Genomic DNA, 11741 nt, shown 5'->3' with positions numbered 1-11741 from the left:
ACAAACTGTGTAAATACAGCGGGGAAAAATCACCTTGTTAACTGATGTACAGCGAGCACACTCCACGCGGTCCTTCCTCCTCCTCCTCCTCCTCAGCGGCAAAGTGGGCGGGCATGTGCGAGCATGTACTCTTCTTCATTGGAGTACAGCACGGAGCTGTCTTGTATCTGGGCGTTGAAACCTGCCCCCGTTCATAAAGCCCGGGCTTCCATTTAACATTCACTGAGTCAGAGCGAACGCGCAGTTGAGCACGTCGACCCTCGCGAGGACCTCTACGTCTCTTATCTTCCGTCGGTGAGTTAGTAGGAGCCTTTTAAACGTCACTTCAGCGGTCGCAGCTGTTTTAATAAGACGCAGTTCCTGTTCTTAACTCTAACCTGCTCTTCTGGACACTTATAAATTTGAAACGTAGCAGCCGCATAATGGAAACAATATTAGGCTGAACTTGTCTTGATCCAAATGCATTACGGTAAACAGAAAACATGTGTTGGTTGTTACTACAGTATTATAGCACGACAAAGCAGATGTGGCTTTGGTGTATATGGGGAAATGTTTTTGTAATATTGCTGACTGAATTTAAATGCATCGTGGCCAAACAGGTAACTAAAACCATCCAAGTAACCATTAGGCCTGATTTGTGTTTAAAGAGCAGAAACACTGGAGCGTTTTATTATTATGAAGTATGTTTGTAAACCGAAACAGCCCGCATAATAGTTGCTATCTTGGCCGACACCCTAATTAAGACCACCCAAACCCCACCCTACAAATAACTCTGAAAGAAAAACTGCAGTACTGTATGTTCGATTCGAGTTTTATTTAATGCATTGTACACGTTTAAATTCAGCCTTTAAACATGGCAGGTAGGACATCATGCATAATTTCATTGTGTCATGGTTCCCTAGTGTTTACAGAAGCTTTAGAAGCATTCATGTCTCCAGCTGACACGCTACAGTATATATACTCTGCCTGACTGTTTCTATTTGCAGTAGACCTATATTTTTTACAGCACCCAAAAAACAGTTTTGCACACTTTTGCATCATTACTGTGGCAACCTATTCAACCTTGGTGAACAGTGTGTGCACATTATGTGCTGTTCTTCTGTCCTCGCATGTAGAAATGGCACTGAGCTCCATAAAGTCCTTCACCCTAGAGCTGGATGGTCCGGCTGATGCGGCGTTCATTGGAGGGGAGGTGGTGTCTGGCCAGGTGGTCCTGGAGCTGCGCAGGGCCACCAGAGTACACTCCATGAAGGTGTTGGGACGAGGAGTAGCCACAGCACACTGGCTGGAAAACCGTGGCATGAACTCCGTCTATAATGACTACACTTCTAAAGTCACCTATTTTAGGAAGAGACAGCATCTGATCAGAGGTTAGTATTAAAGATTGCAGATGATATTACTGACATGGAGTAATTAGTATTCTGTTTGTACAGTGGTTAATGTTCACTCTGACTGTAAAATATCCCCAGGTGAATTTCCACAGTCTTTTTTTTCAAGGTTCTGTTGAGACACAAACACACTATTAGGCTCACACATAATGCTAAAGTTGCAAGTGAGAAGTAGATTTTTTGCCATTCTTCTTTATATTTAACAAAATAAACAACTGAGTGAGCAAATGAGTTCATTTTTGATGCACTCGATGCAGTGACAGTAGTGGTGAACACACAAACTATTAACTGCGACTGCTGGAAAGGGCAGGACAGCACTTTTAAAGACACTTGTATTATTTGTGTTGAACCTGATGCCATTCTCATACTCTTTTTCTACTTCTTCTGTCCCATAATGTAGCTGTGTAGTCTTATTGTCAATAAAGTTTCTGCAGTTTGCGGCTCTGTTGCTAAATATAAACGTAACCACTGTATTTCAGTGTATGTTGCACCTGGTGGATGAAAAGTGTTCTCTCTGCGCCGAATAATGTGGTGTTAAACTGCTGATCTGTTGTTTGTGTGCCAGCTGGTCAACACTGCGTCTTGTAGTCGATGCAGTTTGCAAACTGGAGCCACCTGGGCCAAATGTGTTGCGCGGAAACCTGCGTGAGCGACCAGATATATCTGCCAGATAGCATAATCTTTGACATTAAACACAAACCCATTAGTGTAGAGTCCAAACATATGCAGTTGGTTCACTGGGTATGACGTTGTACTGGACGTGGTACTGTAACGTGTTGAATTCTCTGAGCATGGACAGCATCGAGAAACAGAGAGCACAGGCCATCGTAGCAGTGTAAATAAACACAGTGGTTAATGTTTCATAGGATGCTGTGTTTGACTCCATATTTTGGGCAGATAAGTAGATGCCAGTAGTTTTAGATTCCAGCGGCTGCAGTGCAGTTGAATTGAAATTGCAATTCCAGACAGTGCATCATTATCTGCTGCAACAGTTGTGCCTTCTGCTCTGCGGTTAAAGGTGCACTTAGCATGCTTTTTACATTCATATTAATTCTACAGCCTACATTTAATCCTAAATCATATATATCACTGTCTACTTTAGACCTGATGCCTTTCCTTACACAACGCAAAAGAGATTTGTTGTTACCACTACACTATGGAGGCACCTCAGTCATATATGTCACTAAAAGAACAGGTTTCCAATTGAACTCATTGTAGTTTTCCTCATCTCATTCATCAATTTTGGAAGAACACTTTTTATTTTATTATTGATTTATTTACAATTAGCCAAACAGGAGAGTTATCTGTGGTTATTTCATCATGTTGAACTTCTAAATCCCACCATACTTACACATGAAATGAAGTGTCTAAAGCAATATAACTGTCAAATCCTCACAAAACTATGTGATTTCACATAGTTTTGTGAGGATTTGACAATTTTTGGTCCTAATGATCATTGTAGCAGTGAAGCCTAAAAAACTGTTTAGTGTGAATAAGGTGTAGAGCCATAGAACCTGTGTATGAAAGATGGACCTGGTGGTACAGCTTTAGCTTTGCTAATAGCCACAGAAAAGGAAAAAAAAGTCTCATAAATGTTGTCACACAAATGCAGTTTTATTTTGTTTTTTAAAACTTTATTGCACGAGTTGTACGTGTATATTTTGCACTGGTGTGGTTTGTACAGAATAAAGTTACACTGGCACAGACACTGGGAGGTTTGTCCTGTAAATGACATTTGCAGGACCTCTCCAGGAAATAGCAGCGCTAATTATTTTTGCACAGCCTTAACCTTCTGATATGTGTCCTACATCTTCCCAAGAACAAAATCCTATTTCCTTTTTTAGATTTTATACATTTATTTATTTATTTATTTCTACCTGGTGAGTTTAGAACAGGAGTAAATATACATTTAATTAAAGATGTGGGATGTTGTATGTGGTCTAAGCAGAAAAAAAAAGAGGAGGAGGTAGAAGACAGGAGAAAGAAAGGAAGGAAGAGGGGGGAACGCGTGGGGTGGAGGGGGGCTGTTTTTAAAAAATGCAGCCTACGTCACTATGGCAACAAGGAAACCAAGCCACGGCTCTCCTTGGCGCCGCCCTCTTTACCGTGCTGTCAGCTGCTGCTGTTCCCCATTCTTTTTGCAGTGTTTTTTAAGGCTCATTATTCTCCAGTTGTCTGTGAATTAACGCAGAACTTTATAGAACTGATATTTGCTGTGTCGTAATTTAGTTCGTATATTTGTTTAGTGAGCAGCTCCACACACAGAGGAGCCCCTTTGGTCCCCCTCCGAGAGTAATCATACAGAGTCATCTACACAGTGGGGGTGATCTATCAGGCATGTGCAGAAAGCCACATGGCCTTCTGCATTAAAGCATGGAGTACTTTACAGCCGGTGTTGTGCCAAAAAGTGATTGTCTGCCAAAAACTGATTTCCAGTGTTTCTGTGTATTTTTTATGTGTAATATCTTTACGTGTGTTCGTAAATAGACTTCGGTGAACAGGGGATACAAAGGGGTTACATAAAGAATTAAAACATTATCTGTTTTTTAAGTATCTTTACAACTTGTACTTACATTATAACCAATCCGGTCCTTTATCCCCACTTAAAATATTTTTACAGAACTATTGTAATATTTGCTGCCATTTCTGCTGTCTTGTTGGGCAACTTACTCTTACAAAATACATTTTTAATGTTAATGAGTTTTTTTTACTGCATAAATAAAGGTTATATAAAAGTCGCTGCCAAAAACTGATTGCGGCTTGTATCTTGCTACACGAATGTTGTTTGTGGCTCAAGATGACTTTATGTCATCCATAAGGGATGCATTTGACATATGTTTAACATATTATAGCCCAACAAGTTACTTATAGCACTTTAAATATGAGCAATCGCTTTTTGGCAAATACCGGAAATCACTTTTTGGCAGACTATCACTTTTTGGCACAACACCGGCTTTGCTCCTGCTTACCAGCAGATGGCGTGCTGGCTTTGCTTTTTACTCCAAATCGGAACTCCTTGCATGCAACTTGTTTGCTACAAGTTAAATTTGGGCTTGAGCTGATCGGTAAGTGGCAGTAGAGAGCTGTCTCTTCGTCCCGGGAACAAAGACGTAAACAAGTTTGTTTTTCACAGAGCAGACCTGAATGAAGAGAACCTGCAAAAGTGGCGGATTAAAACCCCCACTTCTGCGCACAGATCACTCTGTTCGGACATTTTTGGAGCCGAATGTTAAATTTGAAGAAGTCTCTATTGATGACATAATTAAACTGTCGCAGAGCTTTTCTTTGCGTTTCATCTATGACTTTTCTTTATTTTCTTTAATAACTGCTGCTTGTGTTTGTACTGAATTGCAATAGTATGTTAAAAGAGACAGGGGAGAAGTGGAGTAAACAGCTTCGGTACCGGCTGAAACTACCCTGAGCCTTCCAGGGTCTCTCCCAGACCGAGGCATACCCAGTAAGCCTGTTTTCTTCTAAGAACCTGTAACCATCAATCATCCCCAGGCCCCGTTTTCCCCTCTACCGCCTCCACACCCAGCCTGCGTGTTTGTTATGCTTCCTTCAGGCTTAGTTTGGAAATGTGGACGTTTTTGTGTGTGTGTGTGCCTGTGTGTGGGAGAATTGCTGCACCTTAACAGCCCGACAAAATGGAAAGTAATGCCGGGACTTTTTGTTTGATAAGCAGGCCAGATGAGCGGCTGTTGTTTTCAGTTTCATTTTCATCATGATTACAGTCTCATGTTAATTCTGACATCATCTCGTAGGCCCTGCTGTGAGCACGTGTCCCTGTGGTTTCATACCTGTTGCGTCCTCCTGGAGCAGGAGGTCAACTTGTAAACACGCAGAAAAAGAAAAGAGGTCAAATTAGACCAACAACAACCCCCTAAAACACGGACGCACCACTTGTTTCTCTTTTGCATTTGAAGTGGGTTTAGCCTGCTGTTTACCAGATGTGCTGTTTGAATCCTGGGAAGTTCAAGTTCTGTCCACTTTTTTGAAACCTGATCGGTTTTCTTGTTTACGTTGACGGAGTAAAGAAGCTGTCTCGACTATGTCTTATTTACAACAACAGCAGCAGTCTGAAGGGTCAGCGCCGAGGAGGAGTTCCTGAAGGCAGCATCGCCCAGCCTTCAACCCTCTCCTGAGGCCTTACATAACGATCCGTAGACTCCGCCCACTTTCTCAGCCTGCAAAAAGGCTGCCGTCCGAAAGTGAACATCATATCGAGCTTTCGAGCACACGAGAGTAGGCGGCAGCAACCTGGAGAGCCACTCTCAGCACCCTTTAAACACACTGCGAAGGAACAATAAAGGAATCTCTCACTTCTTTTCGTTTGAGAACAGAGAGGAGTCGCAAAACCTGCAAAAAATGATTTTCGACAAGCTGAAAAAGTTTGACATAGTCTTTGACTCTCCGGAGGTGGACTGTCCTCCTGTGTACAGCAGTGGGGATGTTGTGTCCGGGCGAGTGGTGCTGGAGCTGTCCGGGGAGAGTCGGGTAGACTCCCTGAAGCTTCACGCTGAGGGTTTTGCAAAAGTGCACTGGACCGAGTCCCGATCGGCGGGCTCCAGCACCGCGTACACCCAGAACTACGGCGACGAAGTGGAGTACCTGAACCGCAGAGAGGTGTTGCTGCAGGCAGGTCAGTCCAGTAAGTCTGTCAACTCAAGCAGCCAAAGTGTCCTCTCTGTGATCGAGCGGTCTAGACAACTGTGAAAACAGCTTATCTGTGTGGGGACAGATTGTCTGCAGACTTAAAATAGTGTGTTTCAGGATGTTTGCGTAGATGGTGACTGGGATGAGTTAAAGTCTAACTGTCCCCACTTCTGTAGTTAACTTTAGATCGGAGACTTTGCATTGGTTACGAATGATTTATAAACTTGTAAACTAGAACAGCAACTCGTGTAAACGCTGACAATGAAAAAGAAAACCATTCAGGTTCATTTCTTTTACTTCCTTGAAGAAGAATACGTGAGCATGTACATAAAGAACATAGAGCAGCAGCTGCTTCCTCACCCCCAAAACGTCTGTGGGGAAAAATAAAAGAAGTAAGACTGGCTTTTCCAAATCGAAAGCAAATCCAGACTTGTTTTTCCTTCTTTTCTGCATGCTGACTTTGCCTCAGGTTTCTGGCTTCATTCATTTGGACACGGAGCTGTTTTTGGTTTAAAGTACAGGCAGGAAATGGGCAGCCAAGGGCTTTGTCGATTTTTCTGTTGTTTTCCTGCCGAGTTTAGCCTCTATGCTCGGCTGCATGTTGTGTGAAAACCTGCAGCCAGCAATGAGAAAACACATCATGCAGCACATATCAGCTGAATCTGCTTTGGGGGATTTTGCTGATGGGCACGAGAAAGGCTTTCTTGTTGCAGCCTACTTGACCCGTGAAGTTGACATGTTGTTGGTGTTGTTTAAATGAAATCGGAGTATTCATCTAACAAAGGTTCACCAAAACCAAAACACCAGTCCCCGGATTTGTGCTGCAAGAGTGAAGAGAACCCAGGAGAGTTGAGACGAGCTGTGTGATATCGCTCGAGGAAAACATGTTCTCAGTCAGCACAATAGAGAAGGAACCGCCCCTCTGAGCAAGCAAAGCAACCATGTGATTGCAGAGAAACACAGGCTTACGGACTGTTCCTATGAAACAAGCGTTATTCATGTAGAATACTTTTGTGTCTGTTGTGATGCATAGTTTTAAAAGTGGGTATTTGCTGCCAAATAAATAAGCTTTCAGGTAATCAGAGCGCATTCTACTGTCAAGTTGAGGTTTATTTCCACAGTCAAGCAAAGCTGATGCAGGTTATATGAAGTATAGATTATACATACCATTAAATCATCAAATAAAACAAAGTCTGTGCTACCTGATCGTCTGCGCTGTAAAATTTCCTCCTACCACAGAGCGAGTCTCTGCGCCTCTGTTATAGAAATTGTTTTGGGAAATTAACAAAAAAATGAAAGAACAGGTGACTGACTTAGAATTTTTTCCCCCTCTTTCTTTCAGATAACGGTGAAGTGACAGTCCTACCTGCTGGCAAACATGAGTTTCCATTCAGCTTCCAGCTGCCAGAAGAAACTCTGGTCACCTCCTTCGAGGGAAAACATGGCAGCATCCGTTACTGGGTCAAAGTTAAGCTACACAGGCCGTGGGCCACAGTCAGGAAAATCAAGAAGGAATTTACAGTCATCGAGCCCATCGACATTAACACACCAGCCTTACTGGTAAGTGCCTCAGACTTCACATTTCATCGCTGGGATGTATTTATTTATGCATTTTGAGGGTTTTATGGAATTTGCTCACTGGTTTTTATAATCTCCAGGCACCACAGGCGGGTACGAAGGATAAAATGGCGCGGGCGTGGTACCGCAGCTTTGGGCAGGTGTCGGTAACTGCAAAGATTGACCGCAAAGGCTACACACCAGGTACGCACATTCTGCTTTTCCCATGTGCTCAAACTTTTGTAGTGTCTCATCTTTCTAAGCGTGCTTTTTCTCTCTCCACAGGCGAGGTGATACCGGTCTTTGCCGAGTTCGACAACTCTACCTCCAGATCTGTTGTCCCCAAAGCTTTTATCATTCAGACGCAGACGTTCATCGCCCGCGGCACCATGAAGCAGAAGCGCTCCGTCGTGGCCACGCTTTGCGGTGACATCGTCGGTGCCAAACGTCGGGAAACCTGGCACGGCCGCGCCATCAAAATCCCACCTGTAGGTCCGTCCATCCTGCAGTGCCGCATCATCAAAGTGGAGTACATGCTGAAGGTAAGCTGCCGGCCTAACATTGGCGCTGCTGCAGTTCTGAGTCCTCACTCAGTCCAGGTAGCATTATAAACTCTCTTTCCTCCCGTCAGGTTTGTGTTGATGTACCCGGAACATCCAAGCTGTGTCTCGAGCTGCCTCTGGTCATAGGCACCATACCCCTCCATCCCTTCGGCAGCCGAACATCCAGCGTCAGCAGCCAGTACAGCGTCAACCTGGAGTGGCTGCGCATGGCCATCCCCGAGCAGCCAGAGCGTAAGTGTCCCGTACTGCTTTATGGGAAGAAAAGGAAAAACTCCCCACATGGCAAACAAGTTTTTCTTTCTTTTTGCCAGTATTATTTTTAGAGCGTGCCACTTTTTTCTTTGACAAGAAAGCCAAAATACTGCATGAGTCAGATGTACAAACAAAGGTTTTGGTTCCACAGAAACTCATGTTGGATCAGATCAGTGTTTGTTACTGCCAAAGGCGCTTAATGTTACGTGGGCTTTCAAAATGAAGTCATGAGTCAGCAGCTCGATGTTTGGACCTGTGCTGTTCCGTCGTGTCACGCGAGTGGACTCATCCTGCCTGTGTTTTTTCCCTGCAGCTCCTCCGGATTACAGCTCTGTGGTAACCGAGGAGGAGGCCGAGCAGCGCCACAACGCCGTGGCCTCGCAACAGGCTGAAGACCTGAGCGGGATCCTGGAGCGACCCCTAATGGCTTTTGTCCAAGAGTTTCGCTTCAGACCTCCGCCAGTGTACAGCGAGGTGAGTCACAATTGGCTGGAAGCGACTCCTGTTGTTTACTGCGATTGAGTGGCACATATAAAAGCTTGCATATAAAGGCCTTTTATTCCCTGCTTACCAAAACCTCGAGATCTCAGCTGTGTTGTGTAACAATAGCTAAATGGAAACAAATCTGTGGGTGTAAGCAGAGTGTAGGTTGAGCATAATTGAAGAGTGTTTTATTCAAAGACTGGATTATCTGCTTGCCCAACCTTCATCTGATGCATTTTGATTTTCTTTTCTTTCCTGCAGATTGACCCCAACCCTCAGCTCATCAACATGAGACCTCGCTGCATGACATGTTGAACCAAGAGCCCTGCCTGAGCTTCAAGCAGCCTCATTAACGAAACAAATCAAGAGATTTGTCTTCTCCCGGATTATGTCTCTCTGATTAATAGCACTTGCTAACAGATTGACTGGAGCGCCAGGAGACGGAGCTCACAGGAACTGGATGTTAGTGGAGGAGGTGCCACTTTGTTTCCAGTCCAGTAAAGTGGATGCTTTCCTGTTCTGGCTGAAAGGAAAGCAACTTCTCTGCTTTGGTTCCTGTCCTTCCCAAGTGACTTTTGGTTCCCTGCGTGGTGAGCTACAAATACCTCCCAATCAACGATTCCCTAACGTGAAGATATCTCTATATTTTTTTTGTGTTTTCAAGGAATTTGGGACATTTTGGGAAGGGTTGAGATCACTTGATATTCACCAGGCGGAAAGTTGGAACTGAACCTGGCATTCAGATGTCTGAAAAAGGCGCTCTTGATAAGATGGCCGACTGTCATCTTTGAGTGGCGTAAAGAGAGAAGTGCAATTATTTCCCTCAGTTTCCAACTTTCCCTATGCCTGAGATTTTTAAAACACACATCACTATGCATTGTGTGCCTACGGTGATTTCTGTTACTCGAACGCATACGTAGGTGTGACGGTGGAGCAGAAAAGTCAGAAAAGAAGACGTAGACGTATTTTATGCATGCAGGTAACAATATGTAAAAGGGAAAAAAATATGTGTGCCTTAATTATCTGCAGTTGAAGTTTGCATGAGAGTTTCAGGGAGCTGTTCTCTCGGACAGAGCTGGATAGAGCTGAATGTATCCTGCAAGAACTTAGAACAAAAAAGAAGCAGTCAGCATGTATGTAGATGTATTCCAAGAGCCTTGTTGTGTTAACACAAGGCTCAAGGCACTGAAGTGTTAGATAGCTATGGTGTTATAATGCAGTGGTAATAAAATAGGGGGTTCCAGTTTGCTTATAAAACTGCACAAGGCTCGTAGAGTAGCTCTCCCAGCTGCTAAACAAAAGGACAGGAGGAGTGGAGACCTCCGAGCTGTGTGGACTGAATCTTTCGGTGGGAGCCAGATGCCTCGGTGCTGTGGGTCAAGCCTTTAGGTGGAGATGCCACTGAAACATAGGGACAAAGAACATTCCAAAAAAAAACCTTCTCAAGGATTCTGTTTCTCCTCAACTTCCAAAAAAAAGGAGTTTCAGAAGTCTTCAGGTTCAGCTGTGTGACAATGGCTGAAGTCGACGAATGTATTATTTTTATACAAGTGCAATTGTTGATTCACAGTATTGCCCAAATTTTTGTAATTGTTTTTTCTAATAAACAATTTTGAACAGATGTTTGTCTTCAGCGTTTCCTTAATAGTTTAATTATTTATATAGCACATTTAATTACAACAGGAGCGTTGACCAAAGTGCTGTACAAGAATACGACATACATAATAAAACAACTTAGAGTATTAAAAGCAAACACCAAATATGAATTGACAAATAACTCTCATGCTGTATTAAAAGCCAATAAATAAAAATGCGTTTTAAGATAAGATTTAAAAAGGATTGACAGTGTGAGCCTGTCTGATGTGTAGGGGTAAATTATTCCACAGCTTAGGCGCTACGACTGCCTTGACTGGTACGTGTGCTAGGACGCCCGCTTTTTTTCTTCTTTCTTCTTCTTTTAAAGAAAATAATAGAGAGTCTCTGTTTAGCAATGTTGCGTGCCAGTGAATTGGAAAAGCATCTCCAACACCATGAGTCAAAGCTATATTACTGCCAAGGGCAGGGTTCAGTGGAGAAACAAGCTAGGCTCAGTGATTCAAATTGATAATTACAGACTGAAGTTCAGCCAGTGACATTTATTCTATTGCGCACTTATGCAATCGAACTTTTCTCGGTGCCTTTGGAGCTCCACAAAATAAAAATGGAGTCACACCACACTGCGGATTTCACTTTGTAATTTGTTTACGAATAATTAGTTCTTGCTTTATTTTTTTTGGTTTGTTTTTTCCACCACATAAACATGTAACACATTGGAGCGAACGAGCATAGCTATAATCATGGCTAAAAGCCAAATCAGAGGAAATTCTCAAGGGTTTCTTCTGCAAACAGCAATTAGGGACAGAGGGACGTCAGATGGGTGTGGATGCAGGATAGTAGTGCGGCTGAAAAGCTTCACACTTTTCAAATGAGTAGAATTAAAGTAAAACCATTTTCTAATCGCGAGTTTACCAAAACATCAGACCAACCTTACAAGTGGATGCAAAGATTACGTTCAGCACTAATCCTGATGAAAAAGCAGAAGATAAAGCAGTAGTTTAAACAAAAATACCCCTCTCATGTTTGCACCACATGCTCAAAGTCCAGACAGGCAGGATTCGTGACAGCAGCAATATTAATATAGTTGTGTGCACAGACAATGCTTGTTCTGTTTGAGCGAGCTTGTGTACACAGATATGTTTTGCTTGGACACCTGTCTTTAATTATATTTCACTCACTTAAATAAGAGTTGAGGCTGTAAGCATAACATGTATTTCAGCTCTCCCAATACGTCACCACACATGTT

At 43.2% G+C, this 11741-nt stretch overlaps 1 protein-coding gene across 3 annotated transcripts; it reads left to right on the top strand.

The window, feature by feature from the left end:
* The first annotated feature begins 232 nt into the window (after positions 1-232).
* On the top strand, positions 233-10520 carry arrdc2 (arrestin domain containing 2). 3 transcript variants are annotated; one of them, XM_005730195.1, is made up of 8 exons: positions 233-294; positions 1116-1370; positions 7387-7604; positions 7703-7805; positions 7887-8143; positions 8233-8395; positions 8730-8890; positions 9161-10520. In XM_005730195.1, exons 2-8 carry the CDS (start codon positions 1118-1120, stop codon positions 9212-9214), a joined length of 1209 nt encoding a protein of 402 aa, XP_005730252.1. In that variant the 5' UTR covers positions 233-294; positions 1116-1117; the 3' UTR covers positions 9215-10520. The 3 variants fall into 3 exon arrangements, with proteins under 3 accessions (XP_005730252.1, XP_005730251.1, XP_013765585.1); XM_005730194.1 differs by lacking the exons at positions 233-294; positions 1116-1370 and adding an exon at positions 5592-6030; XM_013910131.1 differs by lacking the exons at positions 233-294; positions 1116-1370 and adding an exon at positions 5592-6039.
* Positions 10521-11741: the final 1221 nt, after the last annotated feature.

The sequence above is a fragment of the Pundamilia nyererei genome, unplaced genomic scaffold, assembly GCF_000239375.1.
Source record: "Pundamilia nyererei isolate P.nyererei 1_Seehausen unplaced genomic scaffold, PunNye1.0 scaffold00036, whole genome shotgun sequence".
Classification (NCBI taxonomy): domain Eukaryota; kingdom Metazoa; phylum Chordata; class Actinopteri; order Cichliformes; family Cichlidae; genus Pundamilia; species Pundamilia nyererei.
Note: the sequence above shows the minus strand (reverse complement) of the source record. Positions and strands in the feature narration are given on the sequence as shown.